Source organism: Rhinolophus ferrumequinum, chromosome 6 (assembly GCF_004115265.2).
Source record: "Rhinolophus ferrumequinum isolate MPI-CBG mRhiFer1 chromosome 6, mRhiFer1_v1.p, whole genome shotgun sequence".
Classification (NCBI taxonomy): domain Eukaryota; kingdom Metazoa; phylum Chordata; class Mammalia; order Chiroptera; family Rhinolophidae; genus Rhinolophus; species Rhinolophus ferrumequinum.
In genome coordinates, this window is record NC_046289.1 from 42,709,231 (window position 1) to 42,735,127 (window position 25,897).

At 50.2% G+C, this 25,897-nt stretch overlaps 1 protein-coding gene and 1 long non-coding RNA gene across 2 annotated transcripts in view; one reads left to right on the forward strand and one right to left on the reverse strand.

Annotated features, from left to right (window-relative positions):
* LOC117023433 (uncharacterized) lies at nt 1–25,046 on the forward strand. The gene is made up of 3 exons (XR_004423204.1): nt 1–682; nt 19,581–19,732; nt 22,836–25,046. It is a non-coding gene; the product is annotated as an uncharacterized LOC117023433 (long non-coding RNA).
* CORO2B (coronin 2B) overlaps nt 1–25,897 on the reverse strand; it is a 132,473-nt gene that overhangs the window by 2,016 nt on the left and 104,560 nt on the right. The window contains exons 3-11 of the mRNA XM_033108146.1: nt 25,080–25,196; nt 11,594–11,743; nt 10,831–10,995; nt 8,269–8,385; nt 8,039–8,143; nt 7,391–7,487; nt 4,338–4,450; nt 3,894–3,984; nt 3,548–3,687 (exon numbers count right to left, since the gene is read on the reverse strand). Of these exons, the coding sequence (XP_032964037.1) occupies nt 3,548–3,687; nt 3,894–3,984; nt 4,338–4,450; nt 7,391–7,487; nt 8,039–8,143; nt 8,269–8,385; nt 10,831–10,995; nt 11,594–11,743; nt 25,080–25,196 (1,095 nt within the window). The remainder of the gene's footprint in view (nt 1–3,547; nt 3,688–3,893; nt 3,985–4,337; nt 4,451–7,390; nt 7,488–8,038; nt 8,144–8,268; nt 8,386–10,830; nt 10,996–11,593; nt 11,744–25,079; nt 25,197–25,897) is intronic.

Genomic DNA, 25,897 nt, shown 5'->3' on the forward strand with positions numbered 1-25,897 from the left:
AGGGGGCCACGGAGGGCCGGGCCAGGAGAGAGCAGGTGAGAAGGTGATTTTCTGAGTGGATACTCCAACCCCCGCTCTCCCCATAGTAGCCTGTGTCCTCCTCCCCCAGACTTTCCACTGCTCCCCTCACTTCAGTGTCCCAGGTGACTGACGTCACCACAGCTCTCCCTTCTCCAGACACCGCTCATGGTTCCTACTCTCCTCTCTGAGATAGGAAAAAGAGACAGACTTGTCCCGGGCCTGATTCAGGGTCACTGACGAAGGGGAGAATCCACACAGGCCAGTTTTCCAAACATTCTAAGTGTACCCTTTTAGAGGTCCAAACCTAATACTTTTGGTTACCATTCTGGATGGAAACCTTTCTAAAATGTTTTGTATTCTCTTTTTAAGGAGGCTCAGGATACAGAATGGAATCCAGCTTTTTGTTTGGATCTGGGCAGTGATTCACATGCTGGTGTGGCCACAGGCAAAGCACAGGTATCTGACAGACCCTCCCTTAGCTGACCCCCTGGAGTCACCAGTCTCTCCATTTCTTCTGTAAAACAGACTGACAGCACTTCTGTAAAACAGAAATACCCACAGGACGCTGAGCCCTGGAAGGCAGCAGCTCCTGGAGGACCAACCGCACACACCTGAGTTGAATGTTACCAACAAACAGTTGGGTTTGACCTCCAACTTCCTGGTGAGTTGCATTTGCTCTTATAATTGCAAATTTAATTAAATATATAAACTGATGAAATATGAGTACAAAAGATCAGTTGTTTCTATAAAAACTAAGTTGAATGCTTTAGAAAAAGCTTGATAAAGGTGATGCTTGCTAACAATGTTGCTGCTGACTGATATGGGGGTAATAGAACCACAAAAGATTGGGGAATATTCTACATCTTGATTGTGTGATAGCGGTTACATGACTATCAAAACGTTTACACATTTGTCAAAACTTACAGAACTGTACACCACAAAAAAAAAAAAATGACGGGAAAACTCTGAAAAAAACCAGGGTTTTGTTTTCAGTTGACTTCAAGTTCTTGTTCCATGTAAAAGAAACTGGAAATTGGAGTTAAAGTGTGATTTATTTGGGAAAGACACAGCAGATCGCAAGCAGGAAGTTCCTCAAAAAAATGGTCTTGGTCTTACATCAAAATATTTTGAATGAATGTATATGTTTTAAGTAAAAATTATAAATGGTTTAAAGAATGTATATATCATTTTTATGATTCCCTGCTTTACATGACATTTAAAAAAAAATTATCCAATAAACCAGTCCTGGTTTTTTTCTGAGGAAGATATGCTATTTGTTCTTACATACTCCTATGCTTTCCAAATTATCAAAATTTCTTTGCATAATTTTTTTGTCAGCTTTGGTTTAAAAAAGGCGTTATTGAAGTGGAATTCACATACCATAAATTTCATTCATTTTAAGTGTACAGTTCAGTGATTTTTGGCAAAGTTACAGAGTTGTGCAGCCATATGTCTCTTTTCCTGTGTCAAGCTACCAGTTGCCTCTCCACGCTTAGACCAATGTGTCTACTATTTATATCCCCATTTTCTCATTGGCTGCTTCCAAGCTGCTGTGAAGATTAAAATTGTGGGTACAACCAGCGTTAGCAGGCTCTGAGTGAATATATTCCCAATGAGGATAGTGCACAAGCTTGAGTGTAGGGAGATTGTGACATTTATTTTGTCTCCTTAGAGAACCTTTAAAAATTTCCTCCAGGTCTTCAGTTCTGATTCATATAGACAAGTCTGTAGCTAAATGTTATGTGACTTAACTACTATTTAACTCTGTCTTCTCCATACCTGGTACTAGAGTTCTGGATCTTGTTATGGCCTCTCTGGGTTAGCACAGAAACTCAGGTACCTTTACCTTCTCAGGGTATGCAAACAAGTTTTTCTAATGGAAAACACCAAATGTGTACAAAAGTAGAAAGAACTGCACCATGAACCTGCAGGTATTCATCAACCAGCTTCAACAAATGACATGGGTTACTGCTTCTCTTTGATATCTATCTATTCTTGGTATCTACTCCTGCCCACTTCTCCTGCACCACCTTCCTCAGGGATTATTTTGAAGCAAATTCCATTTATCACATGATTTCATTCAGTCCTAAAAATTTGACATCCCTCTATAATGGCACATAAATATATTTTGTAACAATTATCAGTTTACTTGTTAATTTCCCCTTTAAGACTGTATTCACAGTCTTAATTTTATGAATAATAGTGGTAATTGTAAGTTGATGAGACAAGAAGCCTCTGAGACTGCCCTTATGTTATCCCCTCCCTTCAAGAGTGGACTGGACCTAGTAATTTGCTTCAAATGACTAGAACATGGCAGAAGAGATGGGATGTGATTTCCAAGGTTAGGTTACAAAAAGACTGTGGCATCCATCCTGGACACCCTCTTTTCCCCACTCACTCTGAGGGAAGCCAGTTGCCATGTTGTAAGTTGCCCTGTGGAGAGGTCCATATGGCAAGGACCTAAGGGGGTGGGGGGGCTCTGGCCACTAGTCCATGAGGAACTGAGACTCTCACTCCAACAACCTGTGAGGAAATGAGTTCTGCCAGCAACCACGTGTGTGAACTTGGAAGTAGATAAGCCTTCAGATGTGACTGCAATCCTGGCTGACTGTTTACACCTTCATGTGAGACCTTGAGTCATAGGCACCCACAGAAACTATGAGATAATAAATGTCTGTGGGTTTAAGTCACTAAGTTTTGGAGTATGTTGTTACATGGCAATGGATAGTTAATACAGTTAGCCTCTTTGAGCACTTACTGTGAGCCAGGAAGAGTGCTAGACACTTCGGGATTATCTCTTTAATGCTCACAGCATTTCACATCCCCATTTTGCCATGAGGAAATGGACTTAGAAAGGTCAGGAAACTTGTTCAGGCACAGCCAGGAAGTAGGAGAGCCAGGATTCAAATGCAGGTGTGTCCACGCAGCCATCTCTACTTCAGCTGCGTCAAGCCAAGTGCCTGGCACACGGTAGGCTTTCTGTGAGTCCCAGCTGAGCTGAACTGTATAGGCACCAAATACTGAGGGTGTGATTGGAAGGAGAAGGCTTCGGGGACATGGACAAAGCCCAGCCATGGTGGCTCCTGAGTGAGCTGCACCCATTCCAAATGGTACAAAGAGTATTTCCATAAACACTCAACCTCTTCCACAGAAACAGGAAATTGTCAGACCCACCAGGGAGGAAGGCAGTGCTGTAATGCACGAGGCTGGCTTTTCCCTGTGAGTCAGGAATTTTTATCTCCTGTAGCACCAAATGACAGCGACATTCTGGAATGGATTCATGAGGCATGTAACTGTGTGGGTTAGTCAATTTGAGGGTTGGGGGAGGGGCATCAATATCCCTATGATACCCCAGCCTCTATTAGAGTCAGAGGCAACAGAAGCCAACAGCAGGCTACTTATGGTATTTGTCACAGAAAGAAAAAGGCCTCCGAATGGAGCTGGCTTAAAGGCCTGAAGCCCAGAATTGAAATGTAAAGGGCTCGCTCTTCCAGGGCCTGTCAAGGTAGTAACTTACATTCCTTACCTCATTCTCTGTCCTGGGTGGAACATTTTCTAATAAATCTATTCCATTGACCACAACGCTCTTCTTTTCTTTGATGGGAGCCTTAAATACCATTTTCGATGACTTCTTATAGCCTTCTTTCAAAGACATCAGCACAGGATCTAAGAAAGGCAAGGGACACGGTCTCATTGACAATCAATGGACTGTCCAGTGATGGTCTTTCATTTACACCATGCTTGACAGTTGGCTGAGTGTGAGGGGAAGGTCCAACAGGAGGATATGCAAGAGAAAAGGGGTGGGCCAGATGGAAGGCAAAGCCTGCAGACTTAAAGCCTCTCCTGTGAGGCCCACCCCTTCCTCTACCTACCTCGGTTGATGCCTCCCAGCCATTCATCAGGGGTCAGAGCTGGCTCCGTGCCTGGTGTCATTGGGTAAATGTCTTCCTGGTAGGAATCTGACTGCAGTGGGGGGAGCAGAAGAGGGGACAGATGGTGGGGGGGGGGCTGCTGAGAAAAACCCCTGCTCTCTAGTCAGACTTTTCTCCTTGCCGATCTCCATCCATGCTACCTGCTCTCCTGCCTCCACGCCTTTGCACTCACAGTGTCTCCCACTTGGAATTCCCACCCTGACTTCATTAGCAAGCCAAACTGTCCCATCTTGGAATGTCCCCCCCACCCCAAATGGAGCCTGAAGGCCCCAGTCCACAGGAAAAGGGCTCCTTCTTCTGAGTTTCTCCAGGCTTATAGTCAGTGGCGAGCAAGCTAGGATTCAAGGCAGGGGGCCCTTGGGAGCCCCGCCCATCCCCACTCACCCTCCGGGGCACGATCATGGAGATGGGCTCGATCAGGCCCTTGAGAGTCACCAGCTTGTAGAAGCGGAACACCTCGCAGGCCGACACGTCCAGCCCATGCTTGGGCATGACCCCTGTGGACAGGCACATGCGGCTCCGTGGGGTCCCGGGGATCCCCTCCTCAGTGTCCCTCCTCCCTGATGTCCTCGGCCAGGGGAAAGGACCAGGTGAGGGGCACTAGGTTTGGAGGCAATGACTGATGCAGAGGGCAGTGGGAAGGCGGGGGCTTCTTGAGTCAGTTCTGTGTCTGGGTGGTAAGTTCTCAAATAAGCCCCATGGGCCAGACGTGCCTCACCAAGTCTCATGCTTTAGAACTAGGGCCTTTTAGGACTGGAAGGGGCTGCAGAAATATTGGGATCTAATCCATTCTTTGTCTAGATGAGACTCCTTGGGGTCAGAAGAGAAGGGGCTTGCCCAAGGTCACAGAGCATTGTCACTGTATAAGCCACAGAGCCCATCACCCTCTGAAATGAACTGGCTTCCCAAAGCTTCTGTATCCCTGGTGCTCAGAGAGAAAGAAGGAGGAAGGAACCTTTCCCCATGCACCCCCGAAGTTTAAATGCAGCCGGAATCCTGTTCTGTCGTAAATCTTCCAGGACCGAGAGCATCGGCACGAATTGTCCGTGTGTGTGCACTAGCCACTGAGTCCCTAACGGCTACGTCTACTGATCACCTACTGATCGAGCAGTGCAATGTGGTGTTTTGGGGTCCAACAGACCTGAGTTTGAATCCTGGCTTTGCCCGTTTCTGGCTGGGAGTCCTTGGGCAATTCACTACCTGTCTGATCTTCAGTTCCTCGGTTGGTTAGAGGAGGACAGTCGTGGCCCCTCATGAGATGCTCAGGGATTGAAGGCAAAGATGCTCATTAACTGCTCCGCACGGAGAGGAGCACAAATATTAGGTGGGTGCAAAAGTAATTGCGGTTTAAAAGGTTAAAAATAATTGCAAAAGCCGCAATTACTTTTGCACCAATCTAATAACATTAGTTTCTTTATGATGTGACTATGAGTTAAGTTTCTACTTCACTTCAACTGGAATGAAAGGCCACTCTTCCAGATAAGGGAATTCCAGGAGCTGGAGGGAAGTGGTGTAATGGCACTCAAGTGGGATTTGGAGCCAGCACACTTGGGTCTGAGCTCCAGCTCTGCCACTTAGCAGCTGCGTGATCTGCGTGGGGCGAGTCACTTGGCCACTCTGAAACTTTGCAAGTGCCCAGCTCCTGGTAAATGCTCAGCAGTGGCCACAGGTGAGGAGGACGAGGAGAAAGGTTACCCCTGGTTCCTCCCTCTGCCTCCCCTCCTCCCCAAGTCCTGCTCACCTGCTTACTACACATCTCCTGGATTCATGCTCTTCTCCCCATCCCCTTGCCATCCCCTAGTTACCATCCTCTCTTGCCTAGAGGCCCACAATGGCTTCCTAACTGGTCTCTCTGCCTCCCTCCTGCCCTTTCAAAATCCATTTTCCCCAAATCTGCTCTCCCTACAGAAGCCTGGCATGTTCCTAAAACATGCCAGGCTCATTCTTACCACAGGGCCTTTGCACTAACTGTTCCACCCACTGGCATTACTCTTCCCTTTTCCTGCTTTTCAGATCTTAGCTTAAAATGTCTCCTCCACAGAGAGGCTTGTCCTAACCACCTGATCTAAAATTGCCCCCAGTCACTGCCTGTTCTATCACTCTGTTTGATTCTCTGCTTAGAACTTACTACTATCTGATATTTTCTTAGTTATTAGTTTATTGTCTGTCCTCCCCTCAGTGGAATGTGAGTGAAGCCATGTTGTGTTTTATTTATCACTGTACCCTGGACCTAGTCCGAGGTCTGACACACAGCTGGTGCCCAATAAATGTTTGTTGGACAACAACATGAAGGAGCAGCATGAACCAGGTGCTCTGACACATGCTTTATACCCTTGGTCTATAAGCTTCACAATAGCCCTGCAAGGTAGCTTTGATTATCCCCATTTTACAGATGAGGAAACTGAGATCAGAGGAGTTAAGTATACAGTTGAATCGGAATACAACCTAGGTTGGACTCCAAAGTCCAGGATGCTTTTTATAATGTCTGATGAAGTGATGACAGTGAGCGAGGCGGGGATGGCAGAGACTTGGAGAAGGTGAAGTCAATGAAATGATCGTTAGGACCTCAGCCACAGCTCTGGGCCTCCATTTTGCTGTTGTTCACTGAGGTGGGCTCTTGGGCCCTTCTAATCCTGATGTCTCTGAGGCTGGCCTGCAGGTCCTGGCCATGATACCTGATCCTCAGAGAGAATAAGCCAGACTCAAATTCTAAGGAGAGGTGGGAATGGAGCCCCTGAAGAGATTCCTTCCGCTGGGTGATTCAGACCCCAAAGGGGGAATTGCTGAATTGTATGCACTGCCAGTGTTAGTTAATAGGAATGAAAATTTTTTGTAAGACGTTTAGTGGTAGGAGGGTGTGGGGGGTGAAGAACTTCTCACCCCCACCCTGACTCACTGCACTCCGTCAATCCTGGAATTCTCTCTCGGATTTGCCTGAGAAACTAGGAGCCTTGGGATGCAGTGATGGGGCACCTTGGAACTTCCTCCTGTCCTCTCAGGCAAGGATAGAGCTGCTGCTGAAGACTGGGGGTCCTGGCTTCTCAGAGTCTTCAGGAAGGGGCCTGGGTCTACATCCTGCTCTGACCTTTAGTTTCTGAACCACCTCCCACTGATGTCAGAATATTGGGCTTCAGCCTGCCCATCTGTAAACAGGAATTAAGAAACTGTGTATATCCTCGTGGGCTGCTGAGGACCAGAGATGGTGGAGGATGCAAACACCATGGAATGATGAGCCGCTCAAGTGGGCGGTGACAGGCGGCTGAAGACCGGCAGGGTGACTTTCACAGGAGTAGCCCCTGTAGGCTCTATTCTGACTTGTCCATGAGCTGTGACCTTCTGAGTCTGAGTTTTCATTTCAGGGGACGGTGACCCATGAGCCAAATGTCCAGTCTCTCGTTCTACAGCCTAACCGTCACAGCAGCCTCTGGACCCCTTACCTAGGCCTTTCTGCGGGGCTGGGGATCGGAACTCCATGAGGTAACTCAAGTAGGGCTTCTCAGTGCTGATCTCATAGTACCGGATGTTTCCATCTCCCTGGGGGCAAGGAGAGAGAGACGTGAGAAAGGTAGAGGGGGAAGGGAGGGCTGAGCAAGCCTTGGTCCAGGGATCTGCTGAAGACAGCCTCTGCTGTGCCTCAGCAGCTGTCAAAGACCAAGGAGACCTGGCCCCTAGCTCCCCTGGTGTGCCTGCCACAGGGCACTTGCTGTGGGCGGTAGTGGTGGTGGTGGTAGTGTGTGTGTAGACAGCTTTTCCGATAAACAAGGCCATATTTGTCAGAGATCTGGCAGGTGCCTCAAATTTCATTATTAATCACTGTCCTCTACACTTCTGGCTTTGATCCCTATCCCAATGTAAAACCCTCTCCAATCCTCCTCGGAAGGAATTCTCAGTCATTGACACTTCAGTAAGAATAAGTGTCAGGTTGAGGGTTGGTTTCAAGGGAGGAAGGTGAGGCCCAGGTTGGGTCAGGTGGAGGCCCAAGAGGTTAGGCCAGCTCTTCTTAGCAGGGACGGGCAGGAGCAGGGGCCCCATGGGGACAGGGGTCTCCCACAGGCTTCCCCAGTCCCTCCTCCACCCTCTGCTACCTTTCCAGCCAGGTAGAGCATGTGGGTGTCAGCATCGTAGAAGGGGAACAGGAGGCCGGAGAGCCCATCAATTTCCTCCTCGATCAGAGGCATGGATAGGTCCTCCTGCAGGGAAGGGGCCGGTATCAGCCTATGTCCAGGCAGGACGGCACCTCACTGTCCCAAACCCTAGCAAAGTCCCCCAGAGCTACCACCCACTTATGTAACCCCTCAGCCTCCCTGCGGCTGACCTGGTCCCAGAGGGCGATCTGTCTCGTGTTCCACCTGGAGACCCCTGTTGTGAGAAGCCTCTTCATGTTCCCCAGGAACACCACCCGGTTCACTCTGTGGTTTTTGCAGTTTGCCTCCTGGTGGGGACAGAGACAGCTGGTGAGCCAGGGCCCCGGACACCAGGGGCCTGTAGCGGGCTGAATGGTGGCCCCTGGAAGATACATCTGTGTCTTAATCCCTGGAACCTGTGAATGTTTTTTTCCCCCTTTCTTCCACCTCCCCTTCCTCCCCCCCCCGCCCCCCGCATTGTGGTTCAAGCCATTGTTTCCCAGTCTAGTTGTGTAGGACACAGCTCCCTGGCCCATGCTGGTATTATGAGCCTTGCGCTCCCCCCGGCTGAGGCAGTCGGTCGCAGGTCGGTCAGCTGCTCACAGCAGCTCACGGCAGCTCTCGCCAGCTGCCGGCCACTCACGCTGGCTGCCGGCCACTTATGGTGGCCACCAGCCACTCATGGGGGCACACGGTAGCCCATGGCAGCACACAGCAGCCCATGGCAGCTCATGCCAACCTCTGGCTGCTCACAGCAGCCCAGCTCCCGGGAGAGCTGTTGTTCACAATCTTAGCTGTAGAGGGCGCAGCTCACTGGCCCGTGTGGGAATTGAACCGGCGACCTCCGCGTTAGGAGCACGGCGCTCCAACCACTTTAGCCACCAGGCCAGCCCTGAATGTTTTTTTAATTTGGAAAAATGGACTTTGCAGCTGTAATTTTAAGTTAAGCACCTTGAGATAGGGGGATCCCCTGGATATACAAATGGGCCCTAAATGCCATCACTAGAGTATTTATGAGAGACAGGCAGAGGGGTATTCCACAGACAGAGAGGAGAAGGTGATGTGATTGGGGGGGCCGAGACTGGAGTGATGTGCCCAGAAGCCCAGGAAGCCAGCAGCCACCAGAAGCCAGAGGAGGCGAGGGAGGATCCTCCCCTAGAGCTTCCGGAGGGAGCACGGCCCTGCCAGCACCTTGACGTCAGGCTTCTGGCTTCCAGAACTGGGAGAGAAGACATTTCTCTTGTTAAACCACCCCGTGTATGGTAATTTGTTATAGCACTCCCCAGGAAAGAATACAGGTGCTGAGGAGCAGTGGAGCTGTGGGCCCAGAAACCAGGCCTCTCTGCCATGTCCCAGAGTGGGTGGGGGACAGGATAGGGGGAGATAATGTCGACCAGGCCCGGGCAGGGCCTGCACTGTGCCAGTGCTCTCAGCAGGGCATGTCTTTTAACCCGCACAACAATACCTGCTGGCAGGAATCACTGAGGGTCAGGAGGACAGGGGACTCATGCTGGGTCACTGATGACGCACTTCACCAGGGGCTCCTACCAACGGGCTGTCCTCTGCCTCCTCTCCTGAGTTCTGGCTTATGACACTTCATTTTCCTCCTAACGCACAATGGCCTTCTGCCAGGATGAGTCAGCATCAGGTAGAAACCAGAGGCTGGTGGAGCAGCGCAAAGACCCAGGCTGGTATTACTTGCTCTAGATTTTAGTTCCAAGTTTTGCAAAAAAGTGTAACCTGGGAGGAGCCCATCACCCTCACAGCTGTGAGGTGGAGGTTGGGTTCTCTGCTCTCTAACACCTTTTCTGCTCAGCATGGGCTCTGGGGGTCCATCTGGCTGGGTTTGAGTTCTAGCTCTTCTGTGACTATGAGATTCAAGTCTCTGACCCTCTCCATGGATCAGTCTTCCCATGTGTGAAATGGGAAGAGTAACGGTACCAACCTCAGAGAACTGTCAAGGATTAAATGAGGCAACGATGTGGAGCCCGTGGCCTAGTGCGTGCCACCCAATGAGCTCTAAGTAAATGTCGGTTAATAATAATGGTGCTAATAACTAGGGTAAGTATTATTATTTGTAGTAGCAAGTAGTAGATGACTTTCCGGCCTCACAATATTGGACTCTGCCTAGATAAACACTACAAGGTCACCACCAATCCTTTCTTATGTAGGAAGTAAATCTCAAATTTCATCCAAAATTTCCATTCCCATCTAGTGACTGGCATGCAGTAGGTGCTCAAAAAGTGTTAATTTTTTTTACTCCCAAATGACATCTAATTCCTTCTTCAGAGTCAAGACCCAGGAGACTCAAAGACCAAAACTGGAGCTAAGCTCGCCATCAGCCTCCCCACATGGAGCTGTCCCTGAGGCTGGTACCCTGAGCCATTTCTGCCAGTCTTGTCTCCTGCAGGGGGCTGGGCAGTGAGTCCAAATCCCTTCCTCCTGTGCCCAGTCAACACTCAGGGGTTCATGTGCTGAAGAATGTCACCAGCTCTGTCCCCAGAGCAGGCCAGAAGAATCCCATCTGGGGAAGGGGTGCAGTAGTTGAGAAAGGGTGTCAAAGCCCCTCTCCACCAAGAACAAGGCAGGGTTCCTATGAGCCGAGAAGAGCCCAGAACAGGTGGGCTGTTCAACAGAAGTGCAGGCCAGATGCATGAGAGAGGGGAGTTGGCACAGGCTTTCCACAGGCCTGGCTGAAAGCTGAGTCCCAAGCCCCTATACCTCCCCTTCCCCTCAGAAAAGTGGGGCTTCACCTGCAGAACGCGGCCAGAGCGGGGCTCGATCACACGCAGCTTCTTGTCCTTGCACGTGGTGGTAAGCAGGCTGCCGTCAGTGTTGAAGGACATGCAGAGGATCACGTCCGAGTGGCAGTCGATCATCTTTACAGGCTCACCCACATCCAGGTTCCAGATGAGGATCTGAGGGGCAGATATGCAGGAGGTGGGGTCAGCCCTACTGCTGCTGTCATGGGGCACCTGTCCCCGGTCCACACCTGATGGTCCTGGGAGAGATGCCCAGTGCACGTTCGGGATGTACTGGGATGCAGGATGGTCTTGTTGAGTTCTGTATCAACAGCTGATGCGTCCCTGTCACACAAATCCACGACTGTCCTTGGGCAGACCCCAGTCCCAGCCTGGGTTCAGTTTCTGCTACTATTAAGAAAGATAAATGTTCTTTGCCAGGTTCCAGTGGCTGGCACACCTCTTTTGAGGTCATGCCTTGGGGAGGGGTTGGGACTCTTCCTCCAGCAGCTTTGGTTGCTCCTTTTTCCTATCAGAAGAGTGTGGGCACAGAGTGGGCATTCACCTCCAGTCCATCGGTGCCAGAGAAAGTAGTACAGATGCCTCTAGCCTCTGTGGACCTCGGGAATGATGGGGTACAAAGAAGATGCTCAGTGTATGGAATGAATGAATGAATGAGATGATATTGGTTAACATGCTCAGGAAATTAACAGTGTTTTCCCAAAGATACCCTTCTCTCTCCCTCTCTGCTTCCACTGCCCACCGGGCTACCCACCTTGTAGTCGTAGCCGGCACTGAACAGGATGTTGTTGGTGGTGGGGTGCCACTCGACCAGCCCTACACGCCGGCTGTGCCCATGCAGCTCCAGGAGCGCCTCCATCATGTTCCGCTTCAGCCCACCCTCGGGGATCTCCCAGAGCCGCACCTGCAGAGGGGGTGGGGGCCTCGGCTGGATGTGCAGCGCCGGGAGGAGGCTCTGGTGGCCTCTTCCTCAGACACCAGGCTTTCTGAGACTTGCTTGGTGAGGAGCCTCCTGGCTAGGCAGGTGGGCAGAGCCCGACTGAGGCCGAGGGGAGGTTCCAGGGTTTTTAGAGAGGAAAGAGGCCGTCTCCTCTCTGCCTTTGGCACGGTTTGCTCCAAGAAGTCTCTGCAAACTTCGGCAACTATTATAATATTACTGGCATGCTCATATTGTTATGGTCTAGTCAGACCCAGAGGTCCACTCATTGATCAACTCTGAGACAGTGTTGTATTGAAAAGCCTATCTCTGCTTACCGTCCCACACCCTCCTGAGACATCTGCCTTCAGCCTCAGCTCCTCTGTTTGTATCATATGGCCTTATCCTCAACTCTGGCTCCTACCCAGGATGGAAACCCATCTGGGAGGCCGGGAGGCCCAGTCTCCCTGAGAGACGATGAACTAAGGGGCAGAGATTGATTAAATGTTGGGAGTCTGAGCTGAAAGGATGGGCAGAGCCTGGATGCAGCTGCCACTTCCTGGATGCTGATAGAGAAACAGAAAAAAATGATCTGCAGAGAGGAGGATGGGACTCCCAGAGAAGCAGAGAAGAGACCATGTGGCCCCAGAGAGAGAGAAACTGGGCAATTTTTCTGAAATTTTTGAATAATCCCCTTGATTATTTACATCAGCCCTGGTGCACTTGTTTCTCAAGACAACAGTCTCTGCAGAGTTTCAACTGTTTCATCTGTAGATGGGGGAATAAAATCTTTGCCTGGACTTGCCTATCGGCAGAATAAAAGGAGATACGGCTTGTAAAAGTTGGTAAACTGTGAAGGGCTCTAAAAACCTAAGGAATTCTAATTCTTGTTCTAATTGTTGTTATTATCATCATTAATGCTATTTATTGTGATCTAACTGGTAGAGAGGAAAGAGCACACGTGATTATAACTTGGGACACCTTTAAACAAACTTTTTGAAAATCTGAATTCCACCCTTGCTAGTAAGGAGACAAACAGGAAAAACAGCTTTGGGATACCATTTATAATCTTCTAAAATAGCCAACTGGAAAAAAAAAAGCCAGTGTTGGCAAGGTTGTACTGGAACTTGTAGGTTCAATTGGTGTTGGTAGTATTATACATCAGAGTCATTCTTTTGGAGCAATTTGGCCACCTTTAGTAGAAACCATAAAGACATTTATATTATATTCTTTGCCTCAGTAATTTCACTCTTAAAATTCAATATAAACAAAAATTTCTATGCATGAAGATGATCACGATAACATCATCTATACAGAAAATTTGGAAACATTCTAAACGGCCAGCAGAAGGGGAACCATTTAATATACCGTATCAGTTTGGAACATTGGCCATTCCATTCTAATTCTGAAGGTTATGAATAAACACAGAAAGCATGTTAAAAAAAAGCCAATTATAGGCAGTCTCAAGGAGAGGGGAGCAAAGCTTGGAACTGGGGTTGCTCCAAAGGGAATTCCCTTGGCAGGTTTTTCTTCTTGGTGATTTAGAATGAGTATTTCCCATACATGTGTTCCCCAGCAGACACAGCTCTACACATGCAGATACAGGGACTTCCCGGTGAGAAGGGCAGGTTCAATCAAGGATTGGGGTCACCCTTAGGTACAACATTCTCAGTTTCAAAAACACATTCGAGAAAAAGTTTATAATTAGGGGGCAGTTGAATGTTGTTTTTTTCCCCCCTCTTTCTTCTGCCTCTCACCCCCTCTCCAGTTCAAGCCATTGTTTCTCAGTCTAGGACACAGCTCCCTGGCTGTGGGGACAGAGTCCCAGGAGAGCAGTTTCCAGGCTCTCGGCCTCACATGGAAAGGTGCTGGCTTGGGTAATAATTGGCCATCAGCTGCAACCAGTTATCCAATTAGCCACTGATATAACTGCCGTGGCTGTGTTGTTGATTGGTTTGCTGGCAGACAGAGAAGTGGACGGCGGATTGCGGATCGTGTGTCTCCTACTTCGTGTGTCTCGCCCTGCCGCCAGAGAAAATATAGTGGTATGACTCCCCTATCTATGGCTCCATGGGTGTTTCTTTTTGGCCTCACCATATCCTGCATTCTTATATGGGGAGCAGGACCAGAGACCCCGCATGACACCCTGCATGACACTGGCCCATGCTGGTATTATGAGCCTTGCGCTGCCCCCAGCTGAGGCAGTCGGTCGCCAGTTATAGGTCGGTCACTTACAGTAGCTCACAGCAGCTGCCGGCCACTCACACTGGCCACTAGCCACTCATGGCAGCACATGGTAGCCCACAGCAGCACACAGCAGCTCACGGCAGCTCACGCCAACCTCCAGCTGCTCACGGTAGCCCAGCTCCAGGGAGAGCTGTTGTTCACAATCTTAGCTGTAGAGGATGCAGCTCACTGGCCCGTGTGGGAATCGAACTGGCGACCTCGGCGTTAGGAGCACGGCGTTCCAACCACCTGAGCCACTGGGCCAGCCCTGAATGTTTGTTTTTTGTTTTTTAACTTTTTTATTGGGGAATACTGGGGAACAGTGTGTTTCTCCAGGGCCCATCAGCTCCAAGTCGTGGTCCTTCAATCTAGTTGTGGAGGGCGCAGCTCAGCTCCAAGTCCAGTTGCCATTTTCAATCTTTAGTTGCAGGGGGTGCAGCCCACCATCCTATGCGGGAATTGAACCGGCAACCCTGTTGTTGAGAGCTTGCACTCCAACCAACTGAGCCATCCGGCTGTGCCTCCGGAAGCTCAGCGGCAGCTTGTTGTCTTCAGTCTAGTTGTGGAGGGCACAGCTCACTGGCCCATGCGGGAATCGAACCGGCAACCCTGCTGTTCAGAACTCTCACTCTAACCAACTGAGCCATCTGGCCACCCCTGAATGCTTTTTTATCCTCATTATCATCTCCTTTGTTTGCTGCAGCTCTCCAGCAAAGCCTTGTACCCCTACATAGCTCTGCACGGTGGTGGGCCTGGCAGAGGGAGGTGACATAAATGGCGCCCAGCAGGCCCCATGGTCCTTTCTCCACAGGCCCTGTGAGAGGGCCTTCTGGGATGAGGTCTGACCTGGAAATGGTGGGAGGGTTCAGTGGGGACCTGTAGGTAGATGACTCAGTAGTCAAGAATAGATACAATTCCTCTTGTCCACAAATGTACGAGAGGAAGGTGACCCTTAAAGAGAGGAGATTGATGCTTGGGTTACACACACACATCACCACACCACGCACACACACCACGCACACACACCATACTCCCCTACACCACACCCCCCCCAACACCACCAACCCTCACCCCCCACTCTTCACACGCACACACATTTCCTGCTTTTTTACTCAGAGGGACGCTATTACACGTGTGCTTCTACAACTTGCTTTTCTCCTGTAACAACTGATAGTGGGCATCTTTCCACACCTACATATGGGTTACCTTTTCTTTTTAAGTGGCTAGAGAGACATCTGCTGTATGACTGTGCCATGATGGATTTAATCAACTTTTGTTAATGGACATCTGGGTTCTGCCCGTTTTTTTCCCCCTATAACAATCCATTCTCCTGTAATACAAGTTTGTGCATGGGCGTGAGTATTCCTGTAGGACCCATGCCTAGAAGTGTTTCATTTTAGTGACCGTAAAGTTATCCACCAAAGCTGTTTCGGTTTTCACCAGTAGTCTGCCTCTTCACCTATGTCTCTGAAACTATACCTTCAAAAATGGATTTTTGCTCATCGGATCAAAAATGCCATCTCGTTGTGTAGATTTGCATTTCTTTGAGTCTTGGAAATACTGGGCATCTTTTTCTGTGATTGTTGGCCACCTTTGTTTGCATTTGGGTAGGAAGCTTAAGAAGCTTTCAGACTCGAAGGGGTGAGACTTTAAGGGGAGAATGATGGCCCAGTGTGGAGGCATTTGGGAGCAGAGGATCCCATCTGTAGATAAGTCAGACTGTCTCTTGAGAAGCATGGACAAGCATGTATACACATGAATGCCAACTCATTCAGCGCCTAAGTGTCACCTGAGGCAGGAGAGTCGCCTCTGACCTTTGAGGACAATCTTTGAAACAGAGAGTTGAGTGTCATCCCTTCCATATACACCGCTTATGAGCCAGACCCTTGCTGGCCAATGGGACGGGCATGGAGTTCACCTCATGCCTGCCCTTGACCAGCACAGGGGGCCCACACAGCAGAGCACCCACGGGAGCACAGAACTGGGGAGCTTCAAATCCAGTTTTGGGGGTGATGGGGTGAGAGGGTCTGGGAGAAGCAGGGTTAAAAGAGGGGATGTTAACCCGTGTTTGAAAAGATAGGTTGGGGATGTGGGGAGACAGAAAAGTGATCAGCATCTGTGGTTTGGACACAGTGGGTAGGGAAATTGCAGGTGGGTCAGCCTGGCTGGTGTGGAGCAGGTGGCAGAGGAGACCAGAGGCCGCGTGGGTCACTGAGGTCCAAAAAGCATTGCTTGGGTAGAATTTCAGAAAAAACTCTTTCCCAGAACAGCTTAACTACTGAGCAGCCAGCTAACTGAGGCATCGCTGGGTTGCATGACATGAGGGTAGAGAGATGGGAGAAGCTGTGAAGGGAGGGTCCACCCAGGCTCTAATCCCACTGACTAGTAGGAAGACCTTGGACAAGCCAGTTAACGTGTCTGAGGCTCAGGCCTCTCGTCCAAATGATGAATTGAGATGTGTGTACCTTTCAGAGGTGTGTGCGTTAAACTAAACTGGGCTTCAGAGTTGTGAATCTGAGGCTTTCCAGCCACATGAGTTGATTTGTTGGGGTGACAGTTCTGCCTAGTAACTTAGGGGCTAAGCTAAGGGTTGGGGAGGGCAGGTCATGTCTGTGCTCAGGCTCAGCCTCTGGACTGGATCTGCGTCCTGTGGGGTGAAGGGCTGCAAGGGAGAAGCTAAGAGCTTTTTCACCAATAACTGCTGGAGTAGGGTCCCAGGCAAGGCTTGGGGGACCTGGATGAAAAATGTCCCACAGAGAGGGAGACAGGCTTTCTGCCTTATATGCCAGCCACTTCCCTCCCTGGGCCCTGGTTTTCTCATACGCACATCACATCGAGACAGTACAAGTTAATCTTCCAAACTTCTCTGCTGTTGACATCATTGAATGTATCCCTGGGGGAAGAGACTAACTCTGTTTGATCCACCGCTACAGCTAACAGTTGGCACCATATGCTGCAGGAGCTCAGAGGAGGAGCTGAAGTTCACAGTGGGCCCAAGTAACTGGAAAAGGAATTCCAATCCCTTAGTATTCAAAGGCTTTGTTAGAGGCAAAGAGTGGATAGGCGTGGGAGGAGCACTGTGGATCTGCCCAGAGGTTGCTCTGGGAGGTTACTTCAATTCAACAGGAAACCCAGTAGGGTCTGCCAAACCGGATTTCTGGAAGGAAGGGGAGGGGGAAAGTGGCAAAAACACTCTCTCCAGCAAGCCCCCTGTGCCTAGGACTGTCTCCTACATAGGTCCCTGGCTCAGAGCTCTGTTTATCTCAGCTACATTCATCCAACAAAACATGCTCAGCCCCACCCTGTGTCACAGACGTTAAACACTGGGGGATGGTCCTTGGTTTCAAGTAGCTCAGTCTTGTGGGGGATACAGCAGACATGTGCAGACAAAGCTAAGGCAAGGCAGCTGATAAGGATGGTTAATGAAGTTACAAAACCAGTGTCTCTATGCATGGGGGAGGGAGCAGTTGGACAACAAAGGGAGATCTTTGTGGTCTGACAAGCTCCATTCAAATCCAGGCTCTGAACTTAACTGGCTGTGAGACTTCGGCCAAGTTACTTAGCCTCTCTGAGCCTTAGTCTTTTCACCTGTAAGAATAATGGAACCTAGAATTATAGTTGCTATAAAGATTAAATAAAGATAAAATATAGGTCCTACCAAGCAGATTACTAAGCACTTAATATAAACAATGCTTGCTTATTATTAAGGATTATATACAAGTTTTATATAGGTCAAATTTAAGACGTGATTTATATTTTTTATGTGTACTTTGTTACCCTTGTGTATGTGGTATAAAGTTTGTCTCCATTTTGTAGAATGCAGTATACATTTCCTCTGTAAAATTATTATGTGGTTATGAAGGTATCTGGCAGAGTTTCTGCTTTTGACACATTGAGAGTCATGGCTGCTGGTGACTTAGGGCCAGGGCCTAGTGAGGACATACTCAGCTCCTCTCACAACGCTGTTCCTAAGAGAAAGAATGCTCCATTTAGGGAATCTGCTTGTTATACAGCTACAGCAAACAGACAGTACTTATTATCTATATCTGGGGTATAGGAGCTCAGAGGAGGAGCTGGAGTTCACAGTGGTCCTAAGTAGCTGGGAGAAGATACAGATTCCAAGTACTTCGTGTTTACTTAAAAAACAACTCTGTTTGGAGTAGCGTCAGGAGGAAAAGGAAAGTACAAGATATGGTTTCAGCCCTCGGGAAGCATCCAATTTAGCTGAGCGACAACACAGACCTTGGTGCTAGGATTTCCATCCAACCACTCTACAGATACAGTGCCTGAGCCCAGGTCACAACAACTCGCAGGTCTTCTGCAGCGAAAAAAGAGAAGCAGTGAGGGTCTTGCCCAGAGCCAGAGGGCTCCTGGAACTCCCCCCACCCGAACCCCCATTTCTTACCAATTATTTTGTTTACTACTACTAGAAACTGAGTTTATTGTCATTCATCTAAACAAGAGGTAGAATCTCAAAGTCTACCTGAATGTCGATATCTTCTGACCACCTAACTGTTTCCCAATGTGAAGAACAAATCACTTCAAACCCAGGGAGGTGAGGGAGGCCATCTGAGGGCCCAGAAGGAAGCATGCTTGAGCATCTACCGCTGAGAGTCCTGCGAGGTGGTTGTTAGAGGATTAAATAAAATGGTAAATGTGGAGCTGGACACATGGAAGGATATATGCTAATTATTATTATTATTATTATTATTATTAATGATTCTTCTTTAAAAAATAAGGAAATGAGGCACAGAGAAGTTAGGAAACTTGCCCAGGTCGCACAGCTAGGAAGGGAGAAGCTGGGATTCAAACTCAGGCTTGGAATCAGGCAAACTAAGCTCCCTGTTCCTCTCTTCTGCACCCCTGCCCCTGCCCAATCCCTTCCTTTTCCCTGGCTGGAATCTGACAACCTGGACAGGACATGGTCTGTCCTTCTGCTCCTCTATTCAAGGAAACTAATACAGCTCTCTGGCCCCCTATATCTAGAAATCACCCTTCTTTGGGCACAGATAACCTGCCAGGCCTCCCACTGGATGGTCAGCTCCTCCATACAGGGGTAGGGTCTTTTGGTGAGAAACAGTGCCTGGCACATAATAGGCATCCAAGACATATTTGTTGAATGAATGAATCACTGGAAGAACCTGAGAAGCCCAGAGCCTTCCTACCAGCAGCAGGTTCAGCAGTGAATCACCCCTGAGCTGAGGCGAGTGGGCTCACCCTTACTCTGGCTGGTGGTGAGCTGGATAGATGGGAAAGCATCCCTTTTGTCCTGATTTGGAAGGGGGACCTGGTGGAGGATTTCTTTCCTGAATTTTGAGGCTTAGCATTCAGCTTAGTCCTTTTTGGAAACCAGTGACACAAGGCCTATTTTGGGGTGCTCAACGAGCAAAGAATGAGATGTAATAGAAAGAGTGCACACTGGGGGACTGACTCCCAGCCCTCTAGCCACCCTGCACGAGGGCAAGGTAGTTAAACTTTTTGGTCCCCACTTATGGCTAAGAAAGTAGCAGTTAATGTTTATGGAGTTTTTAGTAGCTAAGAAACACTTTTACATTCATTTAGTTCTCATGGTGAACCCAGTATGGTCTCCATTTTACAGCAGGGCAACCGGTACCCAGAGAGGTAAAGAAACAGGTCCAAGGTCACACATCTGGGAAGTGACCGAGTCAGGATTTGAACCTAGGCCTGTGGCCTCCTGAGCCTGGCTGCTTAACAAGTGAATCACACTGTCAATTTGACTACAGCTACCAGGTATGTTGGTGAGGCCTCTTGGGGCTACTGTCCTTCCATCTCTAAAATGAGTGTGTTGTTCCCTTCCAACTCCAAGATGTAATGGCTCTCAAGTGTGTCGGAGGGCAGGGTGGTGGGTGGCTTCTGGCTGCTTCCAGCAAGGCTGACCTCCTGCCCCCTCCCACCTCTAACTCCTCCGGACGGGTCATCATCTCTGAGGGTGGGGTGGGTGAGGGCAGCCACTGGATAGAAGAACAAAAGAACAGAAGGCAAAGGAAAGATGCTGTGCTCGGCCCAACATGGAGAGGGGCCTGCCTCCCTCTCCCTTCTCCCTCTCTCTCCTGGGATCACTCTCTCCTCTCCTTGAGATGTCACAAACCTCTCTCTCTATGGCTGCTGGAGAAGGGCTGAGAGCAGGAGGAAACTCATAGCGCCCTTCCCTGCCGCCTGCCAGCCGCCCTCCCTAGCTGCCGCAGAAGCTATAAAAAGCACAGCCCTTCAACAATAGGTGACATCACCCAGTGGCAGAAAGAACCGGATTCTGCCAGATGCCAGGAGAGTTACGGCCCCCACCCCTTCCTCAGCACTGGAGCCCTGGGGAAAGGGCTTTGGGTATGTTCTGTTGGATCCCTGGAGGGATGGGTTAGACTTCTGGGGACCTCCTCACACTCTGGGGGACACGGGGGATGGATATCACTGGAGACTTTTCAAGGGCTGAGGGATATGGGAAAGGACCTGGGAGTGGGGGTGGAGTCTCGCTAGATCCTTTCAGTGTTCTCTGAATGTTCTGAGACTAGAAGAGGGGTGGGAGTGGATGCACAGGCACTTCCAGGAGACGGGCCAGATCCATTGCGAGCAGCTTCTCTGGGCTCCATCGGGTTGGTTCCCTCCCCAGGCCCGGTGTGTAGCACAGTGCCGGGCACACAGGTTTGCTGACCTCCTAACCTTAAGTTGACCATTTGGGCCTGAGTGGATCGAGGGAGGGTGTCTCAGTGCCTGCCCTCAAGGTACTTTGATGGAAGCAGGAAGGTGGGTCAGAACAGCCTGGCAGGCTGACAGGCCGCCTCACCCACCTCGGGAGCTGCAGGCTCCACTGCCTGGACATCCCACCTTCCCAGGACCTGGTTCAGGTGCCACGTGGGCTTTGCACAGAGAGGACACTGAGATGTAATGTTAAGTGTTTGATCTGAGCCATTCACGGCTCCGAGCTTCAGTTTCCTCACCGTAAAGCTACAGCTGTTGGTACGTCGCTCGGAGCACTGGCTGGGAGTCAGAAGACCTGGGTTTCCGCCCTGCCTGTGACTTGGACTCCCTGTGTGACCTGGGCAAGGCGCTGCCCCTCGGGCCTCAGTGTGCCTTTCTCCAGGAGGGACTAGGCCCGGATTGGGGGCTTGTTGGCTCCCTGGCCAGATCCTTGGCCCTGAGGCTGGGGAGGAGTAGAGACCTGCGGGGCAAAGTAGGGCTCTGAGCTGTTGCTTCTGAGGCGGCTGGACTGGCAGCCAGAGCAAGAGCTTAGGTCCTCACTGGTCTGGAGACTTAATCTCCTTCTCTCTGGATCAGAAGCCTGAGCTATCCCCTCCTTCCCTGTGCCCCCAAGCCTGGTGCCCGTTCTCTTCACACCCCTCCCCTGGGTGCTCCCCTTCTCTCTGAGGAATCACATTCCAGCACTTATCCAGCTGGCGTGGCCTCCCCCCCCCCCACAAAGCTGGCTCTGACCCTTTGGCCTCACTGATTCCCCTCCCTCGCTCCCCCGGGGCATGTGGCATCTCACACACTGTGTGCCTGGTGTCTCAGCTTATGTTCAGATGGCTTGAAAAGCACAGGCCTCAGTTCAAAGTGCAGCTGCTCACCCTGGCATCTCAAGCTTTCTCTCTCTGCTCCCAACCTCCCTCCGTAGGCCCTCTCCTGCCCCCTCCCCTCCCTGGCCACCACCCCAGGCTCCAGCCACATCAGACACCTCCATTTTCCAACCACAATATATGAACTGTGCTATGGCCTGAATGTTCATGTTGCCTAAAATTCCTATGTTGAAACCCTAACCCCCAAAGGGGATGGTATTAAGAGGTGGGCCTTTGGGAGGTGATTACGTCATGAGGATGGAATCCTTATGAATGGGATTGGTGCTTTATGCAAGGGACTCTGGAGAGACCCTAACCCCGTCCACTGTGTGAGGACACAGAGGTACCCAGCCGTGCTGGTACCCTGATCTGACTTTCCCTGATCTCAGCAATACGTTTCTGTTGTTTCTAAGCCAGCCGGTCTGTAGTATGTTGTTATAGTGGCCCGAGCTAAGACATACGCCTTCCAGACCTGTGCCTTTGCCCTCATCCTGGACCCCTTCTCTTCTGTCAAAGTCCTGCTTCTCCAGGGTCCAGCTCTCTCTAACCCCCTCTGCCCCACGTGCACCTTGGTCAAAAGTAATCCTGCTTTCCTCCCTGGGCACACAGCCCTGTTTGACCTTCCGTGGTTGCAGTGACTTTGCTCTGCATTGCATTTTGGTGGGTGGGGTGTGACGCCGCCCCTGTACTGGTGGTGTTTCCAGGGAAGGACTGAGAGTAGCAGGCATCGTGCTGGGCACAGACCTCCTTTCATCCTCGTAGCAACTGCCAAAGGGATGGGTCATCATTATTACATCATTATTATGTATGGTTATACAGCTGAGCAAAACTGAGGCTCTGAGAGGGTGAGAAACACATCCTTGGTCACCCAGTCGGTCAATGGTGAAGCTGAGATCAGCCCCATGTTAACCAGATTCCGCCGTGGAGCTCACTTAGAAGCGCAGCACCCGGGAGCGTGGCGGGCACCTGTCGGCCGTTAGCCAGCGCGGGCGAAACTGAAAGGCGCGCTGGCTCGTGTGGCCAGGGCTGGGGCCTTGTGCTTTTCTTGCACACACAGCATGGATGTCTGGTTTATTAGCTGGGGTCCTGGAGCATGCAGCACCTGACTCCTAGGTGAAATAAGGTGCTGGGCAGGGCTAGCAGGGCCAGTGACCCCGCCTATCCTCGTCCTGACTCAGGCAGAAGTGTCAGCCTGAGGTGGAGCGGGGACAGCCTGTGACCCCGAGAGCCCTGGCCTACCCTGTCCCTTTCCGCAGCAAGCTGGACACTGCTCTTCTCTTTCCCAGATGGCTCCCCTGGCACGAGGCTCCGGGAGGGACCTGCGGCTGCCCACAGGACTCTGTGGATTCGTGTCATGATGAGACTTCATAAAGCAAGAAGAGTGTGGACTTGGGGCCATAGCCCTTCTCGACTTCCTAGTTGTGTGACCTGCCCCCGACCATCAGTTTGGGGGTGGCAGTGCCTGGCACACAGGGTAGCCGTGAGGGCTAACTGTGTGTGAAGTGTCCAGCCCTGACTGGCTGGAGGAGTTCCGTATAAGGCAGCCTCGAGTTTCAGGGGTGTTCGCTCCCCGATGGCTGGTGACAGTTACTCAACCCCTTACCAGGCAGCGACGGAGCCAGCTGTGGTCTCTGGCACTCCTTCTTGGGCTCCCTGTACCCAGTGGAGAAGGATGGGCAGTGCCTTCACCTGTCCTCTCTCCCACTGAGCCCAGGCATTACCCACACTGAGGTCTCTAGCCCCCACCGGCTCCAGCTGCCTCCTTCCCAGCCTAGGAAGCAACCAGTGACCTTGTTCTTCCTGAGCTTCCACACCTGTCCTGGGCTCCATCATCTCATGCCCACCTCTGGTCCTGCCTGTGCTCTGACCCTTGGCCACTGTCCTCATTTTGCTAAAGAAATTAGCCAAATGTGATGGCCCATGTCACTACCAATTCTTGATCTCTCTGCTCACAGGGGCCCTGCCCTTGCTGCGGCTCTCAGGAATCCTCTTGGGTTGACCTAGGACTTTGACCTTTAGGAGCTGGTCAAGCCCATTCCGCTCTTTCAGCCCCTTCCCCACTACTCGCATTTGCTAGGAACTGTGCCAGCTGAACTCCCCCAACCCCAACTTTATTGACCAGTGGAAACTATTTACTGTGACTCTCTCTTTCTTTGGATAATTGATTAGTTGCGCTATATTCATTCACTCATGCATTTATCTTTCCATTTATCCACCTATCCATTCACTTGTATCCAGTCATCCTTCCATCCTTCCACTCATCTATCTGTCCATTACCCATCCAGTCAGTCATCTTTCTGTCCATCAAAGTAGTCATCCATCTAACAATCTCTTCATCTATCCACCTATTTATCCATCTTCTATCCAACCCTCCATCTGCCATCCATCCGTCCATCTATCAATCCATTCATCCATGCAACCATCCATCCTATCCAATTGCTACTAAGCATTTACTAGGTAGAAGGTTCTGTGCTGGATGCTTGGGATTAAGAAACAAATAGGCCAAGGCCTCAGCTCTCAGGAGTTCACAGTCCAGTCTGGAAAGACAGGAGACATGAGTTTTGAAGTTCCTTCTAGTTCCAATATTCTGGGAGCCTAGGACCTGTACCAAGGCTATGCCAGTGAGTGCTAGGTAGATGCTTGCGGCCTGAATGAAAGGCTGATCTTCCTTCACCTGGGAACACCAGGGACTCAGGCAACCCCTCCTCACAGCTCAGCTGAGGCTCTAAAACCCCCTCTTGCTTCCAAGCTGGTGCATTGACATTGTTCAAGGGCAGTGTGGGGGAAAGACATGGGGTCCCTCACTAGGGACACTGAGGCTACTGCTAACACCTGACCCTGCCTCCACCTGTGGACATCACCAGAGGCCAGGCAAAGGCTGGCCAGACAGCAACTTCAAAGTTTACTCTCCCTAGAATCTTTATTTCTTCTCTCCAAATTCTCTCTATCCCCTTTCTTCCTTCCTTCTCCACCTCTCCTATCTGTTCTCTCTTTCTCTCCCCTCTATCTCCTCCCAGCTCCCTCCTCCTCATTTCTCTTGTCTTATTTCTTCTCTCTTCCCATCAAGTGGTGGGACACACGGAGTTCAAATTCTGGGCCACCACTGTAGGTCCTTGGACAAGTCACAATTCTCAGCCCAGAGTCCTTCCCTAAAACCGTGGCTCACGTGCAACAATAGATGGTACATTTGCCACGCCCACTCTGCAGGAACAGGGGCTCTTTTCTTCATGGCTCATCCATTTCCTTCCTTTTCCCCTTTCTCCTTGTCCATATTTCCCCTCCTCCCCTTCTGCTGAGACCACATTTGAGTTCTGATCATACACTTAGTATTTTTGTTCTAATTCTCACCTATAAAATCAACACTTCCAAATGAAATCATGCCAAAGGCACGAGATCTGCTGAACACTCCAGGGATTTGCTCACTCACTCCTTTTCCTAATCTCCATCCTGGGCAAAGAAGGGAGAAGGAGGGGGATTTAAGAAGGGAGGCCTCCAAGAGGAAGCAGGGAGGGGACACCCCTCTGGCTCACCGATGTGTCCTCCGAGCATGAGGCAATGATGTTGTCAATGAAGGGGTTCCACTTGATGTCCAGCACATTCCCCTGGTGACCACAGACCTTGGGGTAGTTAGGTTCAATCCTGCCCGTCTGCCAAGGGGAGAGAGAGAGAAGGGGATTAGTTTGATGGTCCTGGGGTGGCCCTGAAAGGAGAGTCTTTATTCAGGGCTTCTAAACTGGACTGGAAGGTAATTGAGGACCCACCAATGTCTTATTTGTCTTTTGGTCCCTGCATCAGCGTAGGCTGAATTGCTCTTTGGCTGCACCCTTCCCAACACTGAATGGTGATGGGGCAGCGGGGTATGCACTCTTCTCAGTGCCCATAATCCCCACTGCCCCCAGCAGAAGTGCCACCGCCAGCTGTGGATCAGGAGGAGGCTCTTTTCTGATGCTCCAGGAGTCAGTGGAGAGGTATGCGGCTGCGTCCACATAAACACTGCCATATAAATAAGTTATTCTGCCTATGATGTGAACAGTGCTGCCCCCAGAGGTGGCAGGCTTGTTCAGTGTGCATCTTAAACACCTGTACACAGTGTCCTGCGGTTCAAAGCATAGTCTTTGAAGTCACAGAGGACTGTGTTTGAATCTACCACCTTTTAGCTATGTGGCCTTGGGAAAGTCAATGAATTTCTCTGAGCCTTGGTTTCCTCATTTCTGAAATGAGGGTATCAACACCTACCTCTTGGCATTGCTGTGAAACTAAATGAGCTAATGTACGTAGTGAAGTGTTTAGTGTGGAGATTATCATCATAAAGACTGCTCAGTATATGATAGTAGTTATTACTGTCATA